Below are 26,977 nucleotides of genomic sequence, written 5' to 3'. Positions count from 1 at the left end.
ACTGCCTCGAAATGATACAGACCATTGATTGTGCATACCAAGAGCTGTGACATTATTAGTTTATAAAACACTATACAATCTTCTATCTGTCTGACATACTTACAATGTGTGAACCACTAAGAACACTCAGTCTTTCATTTGCTCCAAAGTGCAGGACAAAAACTTTTGGTGGGGCACTGGAACGACCTGCCCGAGGACCTGAACTATATAACTTATTTAGCCTGGTTTTGAGTTTCTTATTGTCTTTTATCTAGTTTATTGGTTTCATTACTTGGCCTTTTTTATTACTTTCATTTCTATTTTCATTGTGCATTAGTAGTCGGTGCCTCAACCCGTAGGCTACCAGGTCTTCCCAACATTAGAATGTTTTACCAAGGATTTGTGTTTGCAAGGGCATGAATGAATCTCCATGCTCAAGAAATATTAAGACAATATTGCAAATACAATGCCAGATAATCAGCAAAAGCAGTAAACTCAAACTTAAATTACATTAAATATTAGAAAGTGCACTCATTCATTTAGTTACATGCATATCAGTCATGTGCTTGAAAGTTCATTCTTGACTTTGGAAACAACAGTTGGCAGAATTTAATGTCAAGGTCCACCTTGTTTTGATCATGTCACATGGTCCTCATCAGCAGCTGAATTTGCACAGTTGCCATGGAACTGTAGGTCGTTAAATTTTCCCTGATTGACTAAGAAGTTGAGCTTGAGTCTTGATTTTGACCTTGAAAACTGGTCTGGAATGAATCCATTTACATTATTTGTGACCTCAACTGACAGTATTAGTGTCAAATTAAGGAAATGAGTATCAGTGCCAAGCACACCAGGATTGAATCATTGATGCATTGCTAAAAATATGCATGATATAAGGCACAACCCATATGCTAGCTAAGACAGTCAATTTGCACCCCTATGAGGGAAACACAGACACATGCAGTCATATATGCCGAGCTGCAGGCATACCACTACGCCCAAGAAGTCACACATAGGATAAAAAAAACAATGACAGACCATCATTAATTTGAGCTCATTTAAAGAGTTTCTCAGTGTGCAGGATGTTGCGAGGCATTTGTGTTAATGAGCTACATCATTCATGTGAAATGATGGCACAATTAGGAAAACAAAAGTGCAAGGTGTGACAATTTAAGTGAATGTGCTTTGTCAGTGTCTGCAAACAACACCTCCGAGACAGTATATGCATAAAAGCTGGCTTATAAAAACATTGCGGGGGGTTTAGAGGTCGGGATTTTCACCGACAGATTTTTACCTTGCTATTCTGCACCCTAACCACGCTCCCACAGGAATCTCAGTTGAAACACTGTGGCAGGAAATGAAATTAAAGCTGCTGAATACAGATGTTTTGATGCATGCCTGTGTGCTTGATTGTGTGCATGTGTGTGCGGCTATGTGTTTTTGCGAGGCATGTATATTAACAAAAATACAAACTGAGAAAGAAGAGGGCTGCCAGCAGTGTCACAGCAGCACTGAACATTGTTGGATTTGTAAATGTTCTTCTGAGTGCCTCTCTCTTTCCCTCTGAAAGTCACTCACCTTGGGGATCAAGAGGCTTATATGAAAGGTGACTTACAGCCAAAGAAGTGCTCTTTCTGTTTTATGTGAATAAAAGCAAAGTTCTTTGCTTCCCTCATGTCAAAGCCCCGGCGTTTCGCTTTCACTCTGACCTCTTTCTTTCCGCACCGTTGTATCTCCTGCCCTTCCAATTTACCTTTTTAACTTGAAACAGCAGAAGCTTTTGCCTGTTCTTATGTCCACAGATGTTTCAACAGCCTTATGCAGCATTGTCAGACTCATTAGTTATACTCAGCCCATGTGAGGGGAAGCCAACCACTCAGCCTAGCACGTAATGCAGCTTTAGTGAACTAATGAAACTGTAATTACAAAAATAATGAGGAACATGCAGTACCGTCCAGTAACTTTGGGGCTAGTTATTTGTGAGCATGAATCATCATGTGCAGTGTTTCCTCTTTAATTTTTTATGGATTCTCATACTGTTCTTGCCGTGTTATGGAATGCACATTCAAAGCACTTCTTCGTTCGGTGAATTTCAGACTGTAGAGAGCAACATCCCCCACAAAGTGTGTTTGTATGATGTATTTGCGATGTATAACGAGGAACAATGTAGGCTAAGGTCCATTTCCTGTGCTACTTATAAAGTTATTGTCCCCAGCGGGCCTCATTTAGCAAAGTGTAGGCTATGTTGAGCCACGTTTAGTATCCCTGCTACACTAGTTGCAGCAAAGCCCAGCGACAAAAACAACACATTTCTGTCATACTGTACACTTATCTGCATTTACTTCTAGAATCTGCTGAGCATATCAACTTGCATTCGTTAAAGACCCCCCCAGTTTACACAGTGGGACCAAACTGAGGACTTTGCTGTACCTTTTAACTTCATCTATTTTTTTCCTTCTTGCTTGCAGCTACACACAGACTTGGATGTGGGTGGCAAGAACATCAAGTATGTCCTTGCAGGTGAGGGGGCAGGCACCATCTTCGCCATCAACGAGTTAACGGGCGACATCCACGCCATGAAGAGGCTGGACCGCGAGGAGAAGGCAGAGTACACACTAACAGCCCAGGTTGTTAATGCTGACACTGACGAGCCCTTGGAGCCACCGTCCGAGTTCATCATCAAAGTCCAGGACATTAACGACAATCCGCCGCAGTTCATTGAAGGCCCGTACCGAGCCTCAGTTCCAGAAATGTCTGCTGTCGGTGAGTCACAATAAACAGACTTCCTTTCTGGCCTCCGCCGCACACAGAAGCCTAATCAGTGTGTGAGATTTCAGAGACGGCTGATGTCTAATGGGCTATTGCATGAAAATAATGAGTGAATAAGAACAAGAGGAAATGAGTACGCCTATTTACATGCTTGCTTGCTATGAGTGTCTTGGCAAATGAAAATACAAGAATGATAAATCAAATCAAATCACCAGAACTTCACCCATAGCTCAGTGCTGCAACTGAACTCACGCTTAAGGAGGCTGTGTAATGCTAATGCTATATCCTCTACAAAACAGCTTACTCACAAAGAAGCTCACTCACAAAGAAGTCCAAGTTACAAAATACAAAATGTGAGCCACGCAGTCTTGCATTGTAAAATCATACAACTCACCACATCAGGAAAGCAGGAAACGGCCTACTAAAACTCTTTCACACACAAGTTGAATTCTACAGAAGCTGATAAGCACATCTCAGACATGCTACAGCAACATCAGCATATGTAGATCCAGCACTCGACTGTCTGACAAGCATAAGAAAAATGCTATTCTTCACTTTGTATAGGCCAAAGGCCACGATATCCTGTGATGTGGGGAGTTTGGGAATATGTGGATTTTTTATTGTGTTTATTCAGTTAAGTGATATAAGCTGGTGTTCACTTCGATCAAATATTTATAGAAACATTAGAAAGCTCAGAATGTAATATTTTATAGATGACAAAAACTGTGGGAAAGAGCACTGTAGGAGCAGAAACCACTGCAGACTACTTTATTTTGTATTGGTTGCGTGTTTAGATTTGGTCATGTGACCTTTTTCCTTCTTAACGCAGTACGGCTGAACAAACCTCACTGTAGGAAAGCATGTACATGTATAGCTTTTAATTCAAGATTCAGGCGCTTTAGTATAATCATAGGGGAAGCAGAAGACGCCAAATGAAAGCATAAAGGGTTTGCATTTACACTCACAAACTGTTAGCACCAAACTGTCACTTAGCTTGACAACACTGACTGATGCTAATTGCCACAGGCTACGGTTCCTCAAGCCTCCACAAACTGGTACACAAACCACTGCAAACACTTTCCATTTCACTGTATGCTAATATATTCATATATTCACATTCTTATTCCATCCATGCATTTAAATGACCAATGTGTGATGATCACAATAATTCAAATGCACTGCTCATCTAGGATTGGCAGGAGCCTGTACATAGATCAGTGCACTGTGTTTCTTCTTCAGGGGAGCCTCGCCAATGACCCCAGAGCAGTAGGAGTCTTGTACAAAATGTTTCCATCAGTGGAAAGAAGGAGATCAGAGTGTGTCTTTATTCCGTCTTGACATTGGAGGAGTTCAGCGAGGGTGCTGAGGTCTGTTGTTGGGCGGTATGCGCTTGTTATTGTGTTTCCTCATCGAGCTTCCTCTTGTAACCTGTCACGAAGATGACATAACATGCTAGGGCAGATGGTGTTAGGTATGTAATGGAATCTGTTTGGTAAATCCCATCTGTAGGTTGCAGCCTTTGCGTCAGTTCTCTGAGGTAACGGTGATTTAGCGTCAGCTTCTCATGATCATTGTAGCTGATTCTTATTTGCTGCCACTGCCACAAAAAGGAACAAAACACGACGCAAAAGAATCCATGTAAACACAGAATAACAGTGAACTCTTGTTGTCTGAACTCCGTTACTTGATCCCTGCTGCTCGTTGTTTTGGATCTCAGTTGAAATGTATTGTAGCTCTCCAAGGGTTCTGTCAGTGCAGTGCAGGGACAGCCATAGTGATGAGGTAGAGAGCAAAGTGGTAGTTGACAGCACTCTGTGATTTGCCAGTGGGAATAATGCATAAGAAATGGAAATCGGCGTCTCTTTGTTGATTGTTGTTCCCTTTTGTCACTACTGATTAATTAAACATTCACGAAAGCTCAGTTGTTTGCTTGAAAGGCTTTTCTTTCCGCGACTACTTTCCCTCTTGTTAAGTTTTCATGTGCTGCTGCATTATGGGAAGAATCAGATGCTCCGGACAAACAAACAGTAAGTCATTCATCTCTCTCGCCTCATATTCATAAATCACCGGTTTCTTTGCAATGGTGTTTCATCTTTATCGCACTGAAATGAGAATTTGTGCAGGACTCAGTGGATTACTGAAAGTGTGCTGAGCAGTGGATAACTAATAAAGTCCACAGGAAAAGGGAGTAGAAAATAAATGGATGTTGGTGAGGTCTGCTGCATATGAGCAAATCTCTGCCACGACATGAAACTCGGAAGCATTAAAATGTAATTATGGCACATGCTAAGAAATGCTGCAAACATCTTGTATGGAGTTCAGACAATGCTGAGTGCGCTGATGTGTTCCTGCTTCGCGAAAAGCCACCTGTATCGAATAATCAAAAATCTAATCCGGACCATAACAGGCTGGTTCTCTTGACGATGTTATCCACTTACAGAGCTTGTCAGTTCCACTCCAGACTTCATCAATGTCTTACCGGCTCCTGGCTTATCAAGAATGTATCCACGGCGTATCACTGAGACCAGGGACAAATATCAACAGCCACCTTTTATCTGCCAAGGACTACAGCTAGATAGAAAACCCCCTCATTGAATGTCACCATCCCCCATAGGAAGCGGTCCCCACAGCCGGATGAGATATGTGACATGGGCCACTGAGGTCGCCATGTTTCCTGTGTGCGGAGGAGCATAGAGGTTAATGGGAAACGAAGGAGGAAGACCTTTTGTTCTTCCTTTAAAAGGGCCAGTCGGATAAGATGTGTGGCTTTCTGTGACTTTTCTGTGACTTTCATTTTCCTGAATGGCTGAGGATGGAGGTGACTACCATTTTAATTGTTTAGCGGATCGTCTCTCAAAGTACAGTGCAACAATGAGAGGATGTGGAGAGCAAAGGTGGTGGATGTGTTGGAGGAGAGACGGCCAGTCAGAATAGAGTTTGATCTCATTAGTGTAAGGAGCCGCGATAAGTCTGTTGTCAGCAGAGATTTTGTGACCGCTGTGCTTGAGTGGGTGTTACTTTTCTTGGGTAGAGTGAACACATAGGCTACACATCCAGCAGACACAGTAACCATGTTATTCATTTTGTGTTCTGTTTCTGGCCGTCCAACAAATCAAAAGTCAAATTTTCACTCTTCTTTTAGCTCCGTCTTAGCCCCTATTCAGAATTTCCTGGAAAAAAAGAAACTTTCCTGCTGCTAAATGCTCCACTATGTTTGCCAGCTAGAAGCTAGCTAACGTTGTTTGTCTGCCATTTTGAAAACAGCAGCCTGCCACGGCTGGAGATTAAATCATGGGCTAGAAAACCAAGACAGTGAATGAACAGAAGCAAAAGAAGAAGAAGTGCAGTGGCCTGCTAGTAGCTCAGGAAAAAAGCATGGCATAAAGGAATGAGCTGCAAATGCAGAAACTACAGGCCAAGTCCAATGGAAATGTATGGAGGATTACTTACTTGTCAATGTTTAAAAATATGCAATTAGCCTATGTGTTTTTTACTTGCGTTAGCTTTTCCAAAACGTATTTGCTGTTCCAAAGTAGTGTATAAATGTAATTCCTGGGAGACAGTGGGGAACTGCAGTGTTGGATCTCTGCTGGCTCATTATGAGCAACCCTTTCCACATTACGCATACTCATTTCATTCATTGTTAATATAAAAATATTAATTAGTGCAGCTGTAACCACACGCGGTATTTTTTCTGATTATCTAATTGATTTTGTTTTATGTGCTTTACAAATCCATGGGTTGTGTAATTTCCTCTACTCCTAATCTCCAGGCAAGTAAAGGACCATGTGATCTTTTCTGTTAATTTAAGGATAAAAACTCTAATCATTGTCAATTAATTTAATCTAATTAATATTTGATATACTCTACCTCTCCATATCCCTACTATATTCATACTTTTATATTCATTAGACAATTATGTTTTACTGTCCCTTCAATTAAAAGTGAGTTTGTTGCTTATTTGTGCGAGCCTGGCTGCGATGAGTATTATAATTCATTTGCACTGACTGCACAGATCACACAGGATTAGTAGATCCTGTTTTCCTGTTAATGGGGTCTTCGACTTTAAGGCCAGTACAAGCTGACAAATTCCCCCGTATGTCTGTCGACCATATGTTGGAATTATAAGGCTCTGCTACCCTTCTGCAGCTAACAAGGGGGTTGTGATGTAGATGGAAATTACAAAGTCTGCTTGAAGTGACGCTTCAGGTAATTAGAAGGAGGTCGCTAGACCATCCTCCCTGCGCTAAGGGGGGGTGCGAATGACAATAATTGCTACACTGCGAAACAAACTTGCTGAAAGTTGTTTTGCCGGATGGAACTCATGCGAGAGATGCCCCAGGAGTGTTAGGCTGTGAGTGTGCTTCATTATCAGGCCGATTAATAAGCGGGCGCGTAGACAGATGGCCCGTCTCCTCTTCGCACGGGCCGTGCTCTCTGAAACCCCAGCAAAATGAATACCTGTATGGAGGCACGTATCCCTGCCAAATGTGTCAAGATCTGCTAAATTGGAGCGCAGACATAAAATTGAAGTGACATTAATAGATTACCTGGAGTTGATTTGCATTTTCAGAGTTATTATGGGTGTGGGTAACAGGACTAACAGGCACAGCCGTCTATGTGGGGCCTTAATGATGTTTCTGATTACGCTCTCATCACCACCGGCAGCTGGGAAAATAAGTAAAGGCTTGTCATCACAGATTTGGACGATAAATGAGCAGACTTGATCAAGGGGAGACGTATGGAAATGAGCAAGATGCAGACCTTTATCAGAGCTGATCGTCTCTCGCTTCCAAACATATATAGAGCAGAAAGCTCACTGTGATCACCGATGATTTAATACTCACACAGTTTTATAAGTGATACACTGAAACATAATCCTGCATGAAGGATAACATCATTGTTAAATAGTGTATGTTTCATCTGAGCATGTGTCACTATGTCTTCTATCTATCTATCTATCTATCGATACATCTGTCTATTCATATTACTCTTCACATATTTTTCAACACATTGCCATCTTTCAGATCAATACAGGAAAAGCAGAGCTATTTTGAGAGCATTTCATGCTCCACTTGGGCCAGATGTTCTATAAAAATCCCCTTCCTTGATATACCTAAAAATATTATTGTACTATGCTGATCTTGCAGTAAATCTTAAACCTATCTTGCTCTTGGAAAGTCTCAGCCTGAATGCATTAAATGCAGTTTAACTTGAATAAACCCTAGCAGTATTTCAGGGTCACAGCAACCCACATAAGTAAAACAAGCACATTTATAGTGCATCTTTTATCTGGCATTTCTCTGTTGAGCTTTGAGCAGAGAGCTAAAAGCGAGGGTGTCTGGTGTTTGTGTCTCTCTCTTCTCTGATCCTAGACTCTGGTCTGCAGCTTGGCAGATGGACCGAGTGGCAGGGGGCCCCTGGCCCTTTAACATAGTGGGCAGCTGGGCCAGAGCTGGGCCAGTGCTGGGCCGGGGCACATCTGACGAGCACGCTCCTGGGCTGGGCAGGGACGCGGCAGACCGGGGCTGTGGTGATGGTGGTGGGCGGCTCACAGGCTGAGCTAGGGTGAGAGGGGGTCAGAGCAGTGAACCTGGCCAAGGCTCTGACTCTCTCAGGCCTGTCTAACTGCCAGGCAGCGTTCATGCCAGCCTGCCCTTTTCTGTGGCCGTGCTAAATGGGGATAGGACAGGCCTCCGAGGCAGAAAGGATTTAACTGACATCCTGGAGTTTCTCTGTAAATAACCTGCTACTCCTATCTATCGCACCTCATTTGGCAACAGCATCCGCTCTTGTGCATCTGTGTGAACGTGCATTTTTCCCTTGTGTACGTGGGTTTATTTGTAGTTCTGTTTTCATGCATGTTTGTGTCTGTGATACCTGGCACCTGTCAGTAACCCAGTAACTCCTTTTTCTTTGTATGTATCCATTCTTCTTCACTGCTCTTGCCTGTAGCTATGGCCTGCAGCTGATAGAGAGTCATTGCTAATTCAGCATCTCTTTGTCTCACACTTACCAATTACATAGCCTATATAATAAAAAAGGGCAAGTCAGATATTCCCTAGCCAACATATATGTTGTTCAGGAGTAAAAAAGAAAACAATACATCAAAACATACACACACACACACACACAGTCACAGCTGCTCAATATCACATACAAACGTGTATAACTAATGCATCAAATGTTATTTATTATCCAATGTACCTCTGAATTATGTATGTAACATCATCAGTCACCAGTCTCGATACAGTAATATAAGCCCTTTAGAGCCTCCTGGGGCAATGTGTTTTTTTCTGGAGCATGCAGGCAGGCATACACTGTACACGTAAATGCATGTGTATCTACTGCACACACACAGACAAGTGCATAGAAGTGCACATGTGCACTAAAACACATACCTTTCTCTGCGTTAGCATAAAGCCACCGTGCAGTTGTAAAGATGCTGCTCAGGTGTAATTTGTCCCTGCTTCCCTGTGCAGCCCACAGAGACGCACTCTCTTTGTAACTCGCTCCTTCTCTTTCTCTCATGCACACACTTTTTTCCACCGTACCCCCCCTCTCTTGCTCTCCCTCCCTTTTGCTCGCCATCACTCTCTCTTGCTAAGCTAATGCTCTCTCTCACTCTTCCCTTGAGGGAGAACAAAAAGTAGCTGGCTTCTAGGTAATGAAGCCCTTCAATGTGATCTGCATAAGATTGCCTCCCTTGCTGGCCTGGCTGCCTTGCCCCGATGAATAGCAAAAGACTCTCAATGAGAGTAAGGACAAAAAGCAGCCTTCTCCTTAGCCACAGTGCCGTTTCTCAAACAAAATTGTTTTTTTTTCTGCTGTGCCCATGAAGTAGAGAAGAAAAATGAAAAGGAAGGAGGTAAATAACAAACAAAGTTCATGAAAGGGAAGCCAAATGAGAGAGTGTGTGCATATGTGTGTTTCGGAGCATGTGTGCAAGCTGCTGTGTGTCTGTTTCTGTAATGATGATGAGAAGGATGCGAATAGCCGAGGCTGTCACAAAGACCAGCCTCTGTGTTGCCGTGGATGTGATTAAATGGATTTCATGCAACAGGGTCAACAGAGGTACATGAGGGACACAAAGGTTAAAAATGAAATTTATATTTTTAAATATCTGTTGAATGCATGAATAGACCTTTTGTCAAAAAATCTAAACCTGTCACGTCCCAGGTTAGTGTCCTGTTTAATTAAACGTTTGTTAGGAAAGTTTTTGCAGCCCTGAAATGCATGTAAGACTCATCTTTCGTTGTCATACTGTCACACACTGCTGATCATTGTATCAAGGTCAGTTAATCAATCTGAGAGTGAAAACAAGGACACAGCATCCTCCCTTCAGCAGTACTGCAGGGGAGGAGAGAGACTGATCCTGGTTCAGTGTGTCAGCTGAAGACTCTGTAATGCCTTCAATGGCCACTGGTGGGCAGATGGGCTGACTACGGGTGAGTCAGTTAATGAATGAATGAATATTTGAGGGAGTTACTTTGTGCAAACAATTCATAGAAAGTGTTGCAGTCAGACGGTCTCACAAACTAGCTACTACTATTATTGTAACTAAAGCTTATACAGATTAGTTGATTAGTTGAGAAAATTAATTCACAACTAATGTGATATTAATTGTTTTAGTTGTTTTTCAAGCAAAAATTCCAAACATTGCCTAGTTCCAGCTATTTTGTGTTTGCTCAACCAACAGTCCAAAACACAATTTAAAGATCTGACATTGAGCTTTAGGACATTTTAATGGGCATTTTCTGATCTTTTATTGCCCAAACGGTTACTCTGTGAATGGATTATTTAAGAGAATAAAGTGAATATTAATCCATAAGGAAAATAATAATTAGTTGCAGCCCTAATTGAAACCATCATTAGCTTTCTAGTGGGCCAAAATGGGTGGTAAAGCCTTTTGTTATCTATTGGCTTTGATTTAAATCTGTGTGTTTCTGATCTGCCATTGTAAGGCAGTAACAGAGACAGCTTGTGCACAATGAAAGAATAATTTCACACTGTGAAGGGAACATTTATTATGAGTACTTTTCATTTTTAGCATTGTACTTCCATAAAGTAGCAAGAAACAGATTTAAAAAAAAATGATGAAAATGCAATGCAAGGGAGATAGAGATATATATCCTAATTTGTAATCCCTAATTCGGTTCTAGCTCCGAAAAACACTAACCTGACTGAGCCAGATGGTTTGTTACACAGCTGGCAAGTCATAGTTGGAGACTGATTGGAAAAGGGCACTCACATACAAAACATACAGCAGGTGATTGGATGAACCATCTACCACAGTCTATCATGACCAACCAGTCATGTCAAAAAACAATATAACTTACTAAGGCCAGTCAGTAGCAGAACGAAAACATCTTTTCTATCGAGACAATACTTTAATTAAATTTAGACACTCTGCAACTGTTTTCACATACTGTAGTTCTAATAAAATCTAATAAAACTGGTGCATTCCCCTTTTAAGTCAGATTTCAGTGCAGCCCCACTGTTAATGGAGTGCTATTCAATAGAGCTTTTGATACTTTAGTTAATGATTTGAGTGGCCTTCATTTTTACACCCCTAAAAGTGAACCAGCTGTCAAAAAGCACATCCTGTGTGTGCACTGACCACAGCTTATAGCCAGCCTCTGCTCTCAGAGCCCTTCTGATGCTGCATTGGAGGTAAGAGCGAGTGTGACTGCACATGTAAGTAGACCCGGAGCTGAAACAACAAAGAGATGTTGTGACCAAGACACGGTGGAACAATTTATTCATCTTTAAGGGATTCAAACAATTTTTATATTTATTTTTTGTTTGTGTAGTTTAAATTTTTAATTAATAATAATATAATAATTAATTTTTTGTGTCAAAGCCTCTCAACAGCAAAAAAAATATCAATAAGATGTAGTATATTGGCACTTATCTACAGCAGCTGGCCTTAAGCCTGTGACCCTATGACCCCCAGCACACCACTACTACACAGTATAGCCTTGAGTATGTTATTGCTTTATATAATATACAACATTTCACAGCCACAGATATGGAACCTTCTTGGAGCTAGAACCAAAATAAGAGTAAAAATGGGGATTTCTTCATCTCCATCTGCATTGCTTGTCATCATTCTTTTTTTTTAATCCGTCTCCAACTTCATGGGAACACATTGATGCAGTACTGTTTTAAAATGAAAAGTACTCACAATAAATGTTGCCTTCACACTGTGGAATTGTGTTGTCTTACATTGTGCACGAGCTGTGTATTACTCTCAGAAATAAATCAATACAAAATATGTAATTCTTTGCTCCCTTAATAATAATTTTAAAATGTGATGCCTGTGATGATGATACAATTTTTTTACATGTAGATGACAGAAAAAGTGATAGTCAAGGAAAAGTCAAAATACTTATATGACAGAGTAGGCGCAACATGAGTTAGCTCCACCGGTGTGTAGTTGCCACCAATAAAAGCCATGCGTCATTAGAGTGCTCCACTGCAACCTCACCTGCATGTGAGATCAGTGAAGTTTGCCGCCAACGCCACCGGTTGCATTCATTAGGCTGGGTACATATCACATCTTACTAGAGATAGATTTGGTGTAGCTCGGCTGAAACATTCATTTTCTCACTCACTCAGTCATATACTTGTTCACTGATTGCCTATTGGCCCCTTATTCTACAGATGACACACTGAGCTGGAATCATTTGTTGCACTTTCTCTCTGCTTTGCTGCAGAACCGTACAACATGGCAATGTCACACAGAGGGCCTTTTTTTAAAACATTTTGTTGATGTTTCTGCTCTGTAATTTAAGAGCTTTTAACTTCCGGAGGAATTTATTTCTGCCGATTAATACATCTCAAAGGTTTGTGGAAGTAGTCTAACTTTCCCGTGTGTGGGCCTGTGTCTGTGTGTGTGTGTGTTCTTATCGACTGTGTTACATGTCAGCCAGAAGTGACAAGGGACTGTTTGAAGTCATGCTGGTGAGTGGGCGGTCCTCTCTGCATCATCGCTAAAACAGGCAAAATGAGGAGGGCTCCAGTTCGCACCTCTGACTTGGCAAATGCTTACTCATATCTGTGAATATGTCAGGATGCTTTCTCGTACGCATTCTTCAGCACACAGCCGTGGATCACCTATTAATTATTCAAGAAGAGAGTTGTGGATATTTAATGTTGTGTTGTAGGGCCTTTTTTTTCTTTCTTGTGCGCTTTTCCTGCTCTGCATTCATCCCTCTTTGCTCTGTTGGGTCTCCTTCCTGCTGTATCTTGCATTGTGCGGCACGTCATTCCCACTTACACTTTGCTTTTTTCATAAAAGCTAGAACTTCTGCTCCGCGTCTCTGCAGCCAAAAGTCAACATGTATGTGTGTGTGTGTTGGGGGCTGTGCTCCCTTTTCATGCTTCAGGTGATTTTACAGTGTTGAGCAGCGAGTACAGGATCCCCTGTACTCTCATCCCTCCATGTCTGCATTATTAATTGTCTGAGGTACCAACCATAGCTATTTGGACCCTGCAGGCACCAGCACTCAGCACCTAAAATTAAAAGCAGTGATTGCATCCCATTGAAAAACATAATAACACTCTTTTAAGTTACATTTTGCTCCAACAAAAGACTGTGTAGACTTAATTTAACTGCAAAAATGACATTGTATGTGGTTATACGTGTGTGTGTGTGAGTACATATTCGAGTGGCTACAGCCAAGATTCATGTGTATCTGGTAGGGGAGGGGGATTGGTCAATGCAACATAAATGGGGGTGGAACACATTCATCAAGGTGGCAGAGATTTGAGACTAGAGAGGCCCATCCAATCACTGGCTGAGAATAAAAGGGAGAGGCATAAAAGTCCGTACAGCAAGGTCATTTGAAAAAGAAGCTGATAAGACGAAAGGATCAAATCTCCAGTATACGGGCGAGGCCCTCCTCTTGATGTCTGTCCCCATTAACTAAAGCCTGGCTCACGCAGTCACTGCCACGCCTCAGCTGTCTGATACAATGAATGGAAAGTAAAAAAAAAGGAATAGAAGAAGTCTGCCATGCTTTTACCGCTTTTATTTTGTTATCACAATATATGGTCCTGCTAATTTCGTTATTTTAACTTTTTGTCTTTTTTTTTTGTCTTATTTCTCCTTCAGATATTACTTTAAATGTTCTGTTGTTATTGTATTTTATCGCAGGCCGATACCAAATTCAGGTCTGGTTACTGTGTGTGTGTGTGTGTGTGTGTTACACCCTACTGTCTTGCTGTCATGCAGGCAGCTGATTTGTGGCATCACACAGCCTTCTTTTGCTCTGGCTGTTTGTGTATTGGAGCATTGGCAGCTGTATTGCTCTCAACACTGCAGTATGGATTTAGTCAGTTTGTGGTTTTACCACAGTCACAGTCTGGTGTCCACACACACGCACACACACACAAACACAAACACACACACAGTCAATCTTACAGCAGGTTTACTATGTCACACTGGGGGCTGCTGTGTAATTGGGTGAATCTGCTCTCCAGCACGCTACAGAGATAGCCCTTTAAAATTTCACTTCACTTCTGGGAGTGTAAACAAACCTTGGGATTACTAGGGGTGTAAATCCACATTCCACCATTTCTGTCACTCTCCTCCTCTGTCATTTTCTCCCCCCTTTTTCTGCTGGCCACCTACTTCGAGAGTTTGCTCAGTATTTGGAGAATGTTTGTGCATCTGTCTGTCTTCCTGTGTTGTATGACTGTCAGCATGTTAACAAGTGCACAAGCGTGTGTCCATCTCTGTCGAGGGTATGCATGCATGTGCGTGTCGGTGTGCGTCGTCAGGTGTGTGTTTTAGCATGTCTGCCTTGCGGACACTTTATGTGGCGGCGTGCAGCTTTCTGTCTGTGTGTTCTCTGTGATGGATTGCTTGTCAGACGGCAGCATAGCACCGCTCTCACCGGCTGACGAAGACATTAAGTCACCAGTCACGTAGTGCGTTTCGACATTCCTCTGGGAAAACGCTTTAACCCTTCTCACTCCAGGACGGCTGTCAGATGACAGAGTGTATTACTTAGAAGGTGCTCGGCACAGAAACAAACGACATGGCTGGATTCAGTGAAGTTCAGTGTCTTAATGCAGTTGTGTGGGAGGTGGAGGACCTCTGTCATACGTTGCTTGTAGATGGGCCAATTGCTGGGGTTATGGGTTACAGACTGTGTGCTGCCACTGTCACTGAAGGGTTTTAGCTTGTTTTTTTGTTTTTAATTTTATCTCTGCAGGCTGTAAGAATAGAAAGTATGTAATTGACTGAGAACATGTTCTTGCACTGCAGCAGCGTGGGGGAGTCGTTGCTGAGGGAGGGATGGCAACGCTTTCTCTCCAACGCTGTCCTTTGTTTTTAGTGCAACGTCATCCTCAGTGCCGGTGCTGCCCCCAGAATATGAAAATAACACACTCTGAAAGAATGTGAATGTTCACAGAGGCATCTAAAGAAAATTGACTTTTTCTGTTACAAATAGCTAAAAAAACAAACCTGACTATTACCCATAAAGTCAGTGTATACATCGGAATCATTATATTATTATATTGTTATTATTATATTGTTTTTTGATTTTCATTTTTGTGTCAAGTTGCAATGCATTAGTGGCAATACAGTAGCTGCCACCCTTTTTTTTAAGTTTAAATTTAGCCCTTTTCGTATACCTAGTTTTTAATTTCCAGATGCTTTTATTTATACAGATGCATGTTATTCAGATCTGAGACCTTATCTTTCTTCATTATATTCTTGATCCAGCATTAGTTTTTCACAATAACATTGAATATTCAGGTCTAAATAAGCAACAATTGAAGATTTGAATGAAGTTTTGGTGAGGTATTATGTTATTATGAATATAAACAATACAAAAACTAATTCAAGCGAGCCAGTCATCAGACTGATATTTCAAAATTTTGATATCTGCATGGAAACTTAACGTCTTAACCTTTTTTATATATAATTGAGTGTCAGCCATTTCAAATCAGTGCTAAGAAGACAGAAACAAACTGAAATATAATAAATATATAAATATGTTAAATCCCCAAAAGTGTTCTAACTTTGGCTGATTATTATATGTTTATCTGGGACCCCAGAACTTATACGTATGTATGTTGTATGTAACAATTATGATTAACTGCAATACAGGTCCAGTATGTAACATTTAGGAGGATCCATTGGCAGAAATCTACAGAGGCCGGGTTCCTCTTCTACAGAGTCTATAGTAGCCCAGAACGGAAAAAAAACAAACACTGGCTCTAGATGGTGCCTTTTGTGATTTTCGCGCCAACTGTAGTTTCTCATTCACGCTTGGAATGGGAGGGTTAGGCTAGATGCCTTTAACCCACTGTGGCAAAAATATCTCTTAGTCGATAATTTAATAATGTTCTTCCTGACATAAATTGACAAGGCCTCCTCCGTGTCTGTACAGTGCTGTTCATTTTTCTTGTCAGGGTTTCAAGTAGTAAGGAATCTTTTGTTCTTTTCCGCCACACTGCTGTGGCCTAGTGGTTTGCAGGAGGACTTGATGTGGAGGACGTAACTTGCAATGCAAAGCTTGAACTTGATAGACCAGAAGGCAAATTGCACAGTCCATTCATCTTAATTCCTTCCTTGTTATATATGGGATTTTTTATTATTTCGGTCTAGTTGTGTGATTCAGTGGCGTACATTAGCTCTGCATTCACACAGAAAGATATAAACACACTGGGACACACTGGGAGTTGCCTACCGTTGGCCACTGAGCAGCTCAGCTGGAACAGGATACACACCTCGTTAAGGGCATTTTGGCAACAGTGTATACGTAAGTAATTTATTTCTGGTATTAAGTAATAACTTTGATCTCTGGTTTAGCACTCTCAAGAGCGAGTGCTGATGTAATGCGGCAAAAATATTAACCGCAAGTTCATTTCCCACCACAGCTTTGCATTATGCTGAAACATGTATTTTTTTTCTCCTTTTTTTCCTTTTTTTATTGAGGAGGCATAATTCACATTAAACACCCTTACCCTTGTGGCAGAGTTCTCAAATTAAGCAACATTTTGTTCATTTACCCATGATAAAGTTGTTCATTAGACAATATACTTTGCCTTATTCTTTGTTATTACCTTGCCATTGTAAATGCCTTGGGAGCAATTAAACACGTGAAGTGCCCAATTTTCCGTCCTCGACTTCCAGTCCTGAACTCTATCTGCATGTTGCACACATTTCCTATGAACTAATTAAAGTGAATCAATGACACAACCCTTTAAAATGGCGGCATATGTCACGGCCATCAGTGGGGAACAAAGGACCCTCTTAATTATTTTGTTCCTGCCGTTCCTGTAAACGGCTTGTCAAGGAGGCAGGCTCAGTAGCCAACTCTTTGAAAAAGGGATGTCATGTACACACATCTTGTACACACACACACACACACACACACACACATAGACAAGTACACAAACATTGTCCCCACTTTTTCTGTGACGGCCCCCTCTCTGTCTTATAGAAGACTAGTAATTGTACTACAACAATGACAATGTAAGTGCTTAAGTGTGACGGTCCACTTACTCTTCAAAAGCGCAGCATCCCTTATCCATCATTGGCTCTGGGGAACATTCTTGGATGCTGACAACCATATCTTATCTTCAAGATATTTTTTTCCTGTTGTAAGCCCTCCTCTGGCCTATGTTGTATTTGGCCGATTCTAATTTTGAAAAGTGTGTTAGTGCCTGAAATAAACACATATATCCTGATCTTTTAAGCCTCCACGGGGTGTTCCTCATTCATTTGCCCTGTTCCTCAGCTGCATTCTGCGGCCCTGCTGAAACACGCAGTTTAGCATGAGTATGCATTAGTCCTGTTATGAAGACTGATGGGCCAGGGGAGACCATGTTTTTTCCTGCCTTGCAATTATTTATGTGCCTCCCTGCAATCTAAGATACTTACATCTTCCTGATATAAATATAAAACATCATGGTCGAGGAGAGCCACCACTTTTAGTCACAGCCCGGGCTGTAGATCATGTGAGTGTTTGGTGGAAATGGTGACAAATGAAGGGGTGGGAGGTTTGAGACTACACTGGCAAATGAAAAAAACAGTCACACATGCCAGTTGTTTATGAGCATGCTTATTTGTTTAAGGGTTTCCCTTAATGCCCATCTGCAGTGTTGCCATAAATGCCCATCTGCAGCCCAGGAATCTAAAACTGGCTTTGACTACTGTAGGAAAATCAACTGGCGATGCTCCAAGTATGTCATCTTCTCCTCTGAGAGAATAGACGGACGGGGATGGATGGATGGATGAAAGGATGCCTCGACACGCTTGTTTTCTCCACCTCGTTACAACCGTTTCTGTGTTATCAAGAGCTTTGGCCTGCCACACTACAGCACAGCGCTACACTTTGTATTTGACAATACTCTGCCTCACAGCGCTAATCGCCTCTTAATTCTTGCGTTGTTCCCCATCCGTGTGCATGCATTTCAATCAAATAGGTGGTACTGTCCAAAAATAGTGCTGGTGGCACTGCCTGGAGAGATGGGCTGTCAGTCTCCCTGTCTGATCATGAGCTATTATCCTCTTTGCCCACAGACAGGAGAGAGAGCTACACCAGTGTCTATGTGATCATGATCAATACATAATCACTTTCCTGTCACCACAATGGCGCTATCAGGGGACAGTCCAGCCCCACAGGCCAGCCATTTTAGAGAAAGGCTTTGGCACGCCATTTTTCTGACCTAGAAAAGCATGAAGGTGGGGGGGTGTTGAGCAGTGGCTAAGTGAAGGCTGGACTCATTTAAACAGTCATTGCCATGGGATGCATTATTACATTTTCACTATGCCCGGGTTCATTACATTAGTTGTGACAGTTATGAGACCAGAAAATATTTACTGACCAACAGACGGACTGACTGTACTGTCTAATTCTGAATGACATGGCAGCCGCTATAGCAAGCATGTAGTTAACATAATTCTTTACGTGGTTTTGTTTAAACAGTTGTCTAATTTGCAAATGGAACACATTCTGAGGTTTGCAATCTCTGAGTAATAGACAGTTTTTTCACATTTCACCTTCATTTCATCAAAGTCAAGAATTCTGCCTTTCTTGATGGTAATCAAATTATTGCTACCGAAAATGGAAAATAAAATGTAATCGGCTGTGAAGATTTTTCCAATAGAATGTCAAATTTAGTGTAAGAAGCACTTTAATGACAGTTAGAGGCTCAGCAGTCTTTCTGCATTTCAGACAGCTTACTTAAAACAGATTTTGAAATGTTGTGTAAAGGGCCAACAAAGAATTTTGTGAGAAAACCCCCCCCGTGCAAACAGTACCAGTAACACAGCAGCAATAATATTACATTGGACACAGGTATGCATCATAATTGCTCAGTTTGTTAGCACCTAGACTGTGTCATGAGGTTTTATGAGCAAATGGATAAAAAAGAAAAAAGTCTGTGAATGAGAGTTATTGTTTTGCAGCTTTTATGGTTATTTTTCTTCTTTTTTTGCAACTTTGTGAACATATTGTGTGTTTCCTCTTTAAACCAGTTTGGGGTGAGTTCTTTGACCAAATACAATGACATGACCTGATAAAGTTTATATGACAAACTTTCCTATTTACACATCCAGCAGACACAAAGCTACATTAGCATGCATTTTGGGTTGTGTTTTTATTGGCCTGACAAATGTAAGTCCTAATCACTCTTCTTTTAGCTTTGCTTTGGTGTCCACCCAGTCCTGAAATAAACCTCTGGCTCTTTAGCTGCTAAAAGCTCCACTGAGCCCACAGTAAGCATTGAATAAAAGCTGTAGACTTCCAAAATGGCTGCCTAAAGGGTGAGTTGTGTTAGAAAAATGAAAAAAAAAACTTTCTAACTTTCTAATATCTAATATTTGCCTTATGCATACCTCTATGTTGCAATAAGCCACCAAGAATCCGGTGTTGTTATGCACACTACTGCTCCTCTCTCTATTTATCCCTGTGTTTCTCCCTCTCGCTTTCGACCCCTGCAGTGTAAAGCCAGTCAGACATAAACAGTATTGTTTTACCCGGGTAGGGCTCACAGCAGGGCACTGTTAGCCCCACGCCTCATGCAGCCCACAGCTCTCCCCATGCCTCAGTGATAGCCCTTCTCTATGGCTCAGTGCCTGCATACATATGAATGCCCCCTGTCTTCTACCCTTCACGCTTCTGAGCTGGTCCAAGCTGAGCTGAGCTGAGATGTTACGCAGCTGCCATGCTTACTGGATGGAGGGATATGGAGGAGAAGTGTAGCATTCCAGCAATAGTAAATGAACTGTAATGACACATTTTTTTTGAGTGATTATAGGTATGATGGTACTTGAGCTGAGAGTGCTTCCCTGCGGTGTGGTTTGCTGAGTTGTACTAAGCATGCTGAGGGTGAATTCTGGGCAATGGTGGAAAAGAAAGCAGCTCATGTCCTTGTTAGATCAACTGGAAAATAGAGCCTCTGTGCATATGGACATTGTAATGAAGACGTAATAGTTTTGTTCAATGCAGTTTTTTGCACTTTGCAGGTTATCTTATAAAGTGAGCTGTATCTTTGCCGATTATTGTTTTGTTAATAGTTTGATGTTTCTTTTCATACAGTTTTTCAAGACACTTCATTTTGGAGGAGCCCATTAAACACCGTTTTAAACAATGCTGTTAATTTGACAAGAAATTCAAGTTTTCCTATATTTTTCATTTCATCATCGAGCGTCAATTTTTCCATACCATTAATTTGAACATTTTGGACACTTAATGATGCTCTATGTATTGCCAGTTTGGCGTTTTAATGGCGGAAATACTCCCAACAAGTCCAAAAACTATCTGTGAAAAATCTCTATTTGTAGATAAAGCTGTGTCAAGTTCAATTTAAATTTCCCTTCCTGCCACCCTGCAGTGTAAGTGTCTGCAAATGAGCATCCCGCGATGGCGCAACATCTTTATGACCTTCCACTGTTTGATTATCCTTGCAATACTTCTAAGGAAATAAGCAGGCTATACAGATGAAGCTGTGTTGTGAGATAATGTGTTACAGAAATAAGCTGCAATGTCCTTCTGCAGCCATTGTGTGTCACATCAGGCTGCATCCCCCAATTTATCTGCTCTCTGGTTCAAGGAAGATTCCTATTGATTTCCCATCACTGAGCCAGTGTACGGAGTAAATAGGAAGTGGGTGCCCTATTATTTCTGTCGGCTGATAAAACAGGAGGCTAGACCCCCGTGTCTTTATTCTAGAAACCCCGGGCCCGTCAACACAAAGAACAACAGTTGTAAATTTGAGGTAAATGCCTCATATAGAGTAATGGCATCCTTTGGAAATTATTGGCGTGGTATTAAATCCTGTGAACTTGAGGACGTGATTAATGAGATTACACTTAGCGTGGGAAAACAACCGTAAACGCAGGCTGTATTTTCATACATGTTTAATGGGTGTCACTCTGCGGGATAGTGCCCAAACCAACAGAGGGAGATTTGCTGTCCCTGGGACAAGGTTATGTGCAATCTTTCAGCGACTGGGCATCTGCTAGACAGCAGGAGAAAAGTGAGACTAATCCATTTAGACAGGAAATAGCATGATTGCACATCTCTTACAGGTTTGACCAAGAATGGTGCCTGAGTAACACTTTTTAGGTAAAGAAGATGCCAAGGCAGTAGATTGTGCAGAGTATCCGTTGCATTCTGGATGAATATTTTCCATTTTCCATTGTAGGCTTTTTACATACCTAATTCCCCCTACACGTCTTTTGTTTTTAGCAACCATTCAGCGTTTTCATCCCTGGAAGTTTATAGGTGTTGTGTTGCTATTATTGTAATCTCCACAATGCTACAGGCTTCAAATAAAAGCCAGAGACAATATTCCTCCTACAATTGAGTTTCTGTGCCCATTGCCTGGCCTTCAGCTGCATCCATTTCTGCAGTGTCCCTGAAATTTCTGTGCATTATCAAGGGGAAGGACGAGCTAATCTGCACTGATTTGAAACAGGACCAAAACACTGGCTTTCCTAATCCCTCATTTTTTTTTATCAGGGGTGGTGAGGAGCATTTTACCCCTGTGGGAGGGAAAGAAAGAGGGAGCTATTTCATGCTTCACCGGTTCCACTGTTTTTATGAAGATTTTCCCCCTACCCCTCTACTTCCCCCACTTCAATCCATAGCGTAACTGAATTTATAAAGCCTGTTTGCAGTAGTTAGACACCTTTTAGAAGTACGAAGGTACTTTTCATAATTAGGGATGTGTAGATGGCTGCCTTCTCCCTCTGTAGTGGTAGTAATTTAACTTTAAGGCAGATAAGGCTCTGTATCTCAGAAAAAAGGAGGTGCAATTTCCTTAGCTGTCTCTCATTTTATTCATTTGACAATTGGCAAACACCTATGGCACACAGGATATAATTTGCTTCCCAGCATTACTGCATAAGCGCACCAATTTGGATTATTGTGCACATCTGTGGGATATAATTTATATAATTATGTTTCCTTACATTCTGTCAACCAATTTATTTGATATTTTATTTACTTATCTTGCACGTATGGGGTACATTTCCACACAATTCCAGGTTTTATGAGAGAACAGAACTGTGAATAGCACACATGGATAACCTCATTCTGAAGTATCATCCTATATGGTGTGTAGATTTAAAAGCATATGGTATTTTCAACAACATTTTTTTTTAAATAAATTGAGATTAGGTGACCTGAGTTATGTAGAGAAAATTCTAAATTTATCAGCAGTTGACATCAAGTTATTATCAAGTTTTTTTTTGTTTTGTTTTGCTGGCTCTAAAAGCAAAAACACAGAAAGACAGAGAGCTCATTGATCTGCTGTGATTTAAACACAGCAGAAAGCATGGGGTGTAACAAGGGCTATGAAATGTACAAGGTAAGCTTTAGCAAGACAACAGCATGGGTCATCATAAGAGTATGAATAACAAGAACACCTCCGTCTCAGAGGACCACTTTAGGCTCTCTCAATGTGAAAAAAATGGGTTGCAACTGTGAATCTGCTACTGCAGTTAGAGTGCAAAGGTGGCTTTTGCTTTGTTTGGCTGTTAAAAGACAGCAGCTGTGACTATTATTAATCAGTGGCTGACATGTGTAGCTGACGTCATAAAAAAAACATGAAATACATCTATAGTGCTTTTCATGACTGTAAAGGAGGTCAGGCAAAGTAAGATTTTTATTGTATGGTATAAATATATTGTATGGTTTCTTACTGTGCATATGACAATAAACCTCTTGAATTGAATGAAATGCCCTTTCTGGTGGTTTGGTTTCGAGATAAGGTATGTATTCTCAGAGTTTGTTTTAAACTTCTTGTAGGTTCGCTGTGTCTTAAAGGACCAGTGTAAATAGGATTTAATGGCTTCTAACAGTGAAATTGCAACTAGTGGAAACCTCATGACTCAACCAAGCGCAAAGGAGAAACTACTTTTGACCGGAAACTGGCAAAAAACACGAAGCGGCCCTGTCTAGAGCCAGGGTTTTGGTTTGTCTGTCTGGGCTACTGTAGAAACATGGCAATTCAACATGGCGGACCTGTGCCTCTGTTGATAAAAATGTCTCATTCTAAGGTAACAAAAACACAGTCATTCCTATATTCAGAATCGATACACTAATGTAAACAAACCTTACCAAAAATATTATATCATTTCTCAAATAGATCCTCCTAAATTCACCCTGCTGAGGCAGGGTGAAAAAACAATCCAGCACACAGAAAGTCATGAAGCATTTATTGTGAAACAGTTCCAAAACTGTTTTATTTTGTGACTCAGATTTAAAGTATAACTGCAACACCTCTGTAATAAAAACACACAGGAAACTATTAACTATTTAACCCTCTGGTGGCAGACAGAAGCCTGTGGCACTTCATCACGGTTTTTTTTGCACATTCTTGCACATGACCCCTCCACCAGTGTGTTGGTCAGCAGGTCATTTGGGGGTTGTTTCAGTGCTCGTAGAGGCAGCAAAAGATAATATGCCAACAGAATACAGATGTCTGATTTGTGGGTTGCACACTGTAGACTTTGCAGGAACTGTGTTTACAGCACATCTGGCATTTTTTTTATCTTCATGTTTTAATTCATGACTGAAACCTGTGAATCACAATGTCGTAGCCAGAACTTGGCGCAGGCCTTTGCTACAAGCCTTTTCGTCTGCAGTGGACAGACTTAGGTGCCTGTGGCAGGACCTGTGCCGTCTGCGACGAGGGGCGTCTCTCTTTGTTGTCAGAACACCTCTAAACATCTTTCACAGAAACAATTACCATACCATCTGTAGCTTCCTGCCAGCATGTTGCTCACTGTCAGCATGTCAGCTTCTTCTCTCTCTCTCCCTCTCTCTCTCACACACTCCCTCACACCAAGACTGATGAGGAGCTAGGTCACTGTGAATTAAAATGGATGAGTTTAATTGTGTTAATAGTCTCTTTATATTCATTTTTTCACTGCATTTTTTCCTGATACTGTATAATAGAGCTGTGAATGGTGGATTGAATTGTAAATCTTTTTCTGATTTGCCCTGAGCGTTTGGTACAGTTGATATATTGATGAAGGTCCTTGCATACACTTTGTGCAAACCTCATAGAGCTGGTTTAATAAAGAACCTAATTTCTGCTACATTAAGTATTGTTGGTGTGAAGGTAATGGCTAATTGCTCTAGTGTTACAGGAATGGTATCCAATTAGCATTTTAAGAATACAAGTGCCAACAGTTACATTAACATAGCTAAACTCTCTTCTCACAAGGTAAAATGTTTTCTTTGTGCGTTAGGCTTGACGTTTGCTTAAATTAATAAGGTTTAAAGACAGTCACTATCTTACAACCTTCAACGGGGTGTTTACAGGTGATGGAACTTTCGGTGGGTGTATTAGAGGTCTGCAGTTCTTGTGGATCAATAGTTGTGAAAAGAATGTAAACATATAATTTTGACATCAGTACAGCAACACAGTTCCTTTCCCTGCTGTGTTACAATAAGTATGTGACACATCCATCACTGTCATGTGGATTTGCACACTAGCTAACATGCCCAGCAGAAGCTAGCATTATAAGAGGCTAAATGACTAATCAACACTGACAAGACTGGTTTGCTCAGTTAGGCCAAACACCCATTATACCGTATTTCATCTGAAGTCGTGTCACATGTGCCGCTAGTAATTGACACTTTGATGCCAGATCTGTACACACACGATTGGGAAACGGATTAAGGGGCACAGGGTGACAAAATACAAGATGTAGTGTGTTTGTGGGAACACATGCTTGTTTAAATAGCATGTTGTTTTTAGTTCAGACAAAAAAAAGACTCAAACACTTTATTATTTCATTGTTGTTAGGGACTGTACAAAAATGATTAGGGGTTAGATGGGGTCAAAAATAGGGCAGGACTGCATGTCTGCTGAAGGAAGGGTAGTGCACTAAAATAGCAAGGAAGGGTCTTTGAAATTTGTCTCACATCCAATTTATATTTTTATTTCCGCATTTGTATTTCACAGAGCTGCCGCCTTTGCCCAGTTAATTTACTCACTGACAGTGGTAATAACTGTTCAGTTAGCTGCTTTTGGTTCAAGAATAGAAAGCAATGTTAAGATAGCTATTCTATGTTTGCCATACTTTTTAGTGTGACATTTGGTGGACACTGTTCAATTTGCATATTAACTTTAACAAAAAGTACATTTTAAATTCTTTGCATCAATGCATCTTACATGTTTTATTGTTTATTGACTTTTACCAATCCAACAATAGTATATCATTTTGAGATATTAGGAGATATCAAGGGGAGGTTCATTTGAAAAGGGAGGGCTTGCTTTTTTATACTGTTCCTTGCTTACAAGTTAAAAAATATACAGATAAAAAATGATATTTCAGAGCAACACAATTGGCAATTCGTTGCAGATATCAAGCATGTCTGATACAGACAGGACTGGATTTTTGAACAAATCAACCCCACAGAGGGTTGAATAGTCTCATCCTGATTGGCTCAGCACTTCTAAATTTCAGTTCACAGCTATGTAGAGATGATTGCCTATAGAGTTATAGTTCATAGCTCTGTCTTTCTGCCCCACAGGTACCCCAGTTACCCGGGTAACAGCTACAGATGCTGATGATCCAGTGTACGGGAACAGCGCAAAACTAGTCTACAGCATACTGGAGGGACAACCATATTTCTCCATAGACCCCAACTCAGGTAAGTGCAGTCCTGTGCTTGTTGATGTTGGAAATGAGGTATGAGTCTGACCTGAAGACAAAGTTTCAGATCAGGTTTGACACATCGAATTCAAAAGTCTCCTGTGCATTCCGAGTTGCTTACTATAACCAGCAGACACATTCGACTATAAACAGCATGCTTAATATTACACGCAATAATACAGAGGTCCAGTTTGAACTATGACTAAAAAAAAAAAAAAAAAAAGGACACCTCTGTGAAACAGGCAAAGCTCTTTGTGCTGTTATTCATTGTTTGCCTGACAAAGCCTGACGAAGATCTCTGTGAGATCGAAACATTGCTTCATTAAATTTAATGGGAGCTATTAATACAGTGTGCAAATCCTTTGTCTGCTTCTAACCAATGGAGAGCATAATGTATTACAAAATGTAATGAATGAACGCCACGCCCATAATGGGACAAAAAAGGAAGAAACAGGCTTTACAGTGAGACAGCGATTACATCTGAGGATTATTTCAATGGTCTTTTTCTTTCAGACAGCGCCAGGCACATCAGGCCAAAACCTTTTATTGTTTAAACATCCATCCTTTTCAATTACCTGCTTCAACTTAGATAAATGAGCTTACAGTCACTCCAGGTCAAGTTGTGGCTTATCTCTAGGTAAGTACGTCCAACTGACTTTTAGGTTGGACACCTATGTGGAGGGTCTACCTTATTGCACAGTGACGATTCAAATATTTTGTGTAAGGTCCTACCTCAACTGTGAGTGCTGTTTTAAGCTTTCAGGACCCCAAACAAACAACTGAATGGTGTATCCACTTTAAAGCAAGCAGTATGCAGTGGAAATTTTCATATAATGCTTATATGAAATATGTTCACAGTCACTCGAACAATATCTTATACTGGTACAACCATAACACAGTAGTTATAGTAGTAATAGCATTACAAATGTTGATAGAGGCTGACCAAAACCTGAAGGCAGCAAGGCTTTCTAAAAAGTCCCTTTGAGTGTGTCAACTGGACTCCCGTACAAAAATATTGAAACATTCTCTTTTATCAGTCTTATAACAGTTTTATTTTTTGCTTCGTTGGGCAAAAATTCCATAATAACC

General features: G+C 40.9%; 1 protein-coding gene across 2 annotated transcripts in view; it reads left to right on the top strand.

Annotated features, from left to right (window-relative positions):
- The window catches only part of cdh8 (cadherin 8), a 93,497-nt gene that overhangs the window by 29,756 nt on the left and 36,764 nt on the right, over positions 1–26,977 (top strand). For both annotated transcript variants that reach the window (XM_035682094.1, XM_035682095.1), the window contains exons 2-3: positions 2,445–2,739; positions 25,767–25,886. In XM_035682094.1, the coding sequence (XP_035537987.1) occupies positions 2,445–2,739; positions 25,767–25,886 (415 nt within the window). The remainder of the gene's footprint in view (positions 1–2,444; positions 2,740–25,766; positions 25,887–26,977) is intronic.

The sequence above is a fragment of the Morone saxatilis genome, unplaced genomic scaffold (genome assembly GCF_004916995.1).
Source record: "Morone saxatilis isolate NCDOM2014 unplaced genomic scaffold, NCSU_SB_2.0 Contig11, whole genome shotgun sequence".
Taxonomy (NCBI): domain Eukaryota; kingdom Metazoa; phylum Chordata; class Actinopteri; family Moronidae; genus Morone; species Morone saxatilis.
The sequence above is the reverse complement of the archived record's forward strand: the minus strand, read 5'-3'. Positions and strand labels throughout refer to the sequence as shown.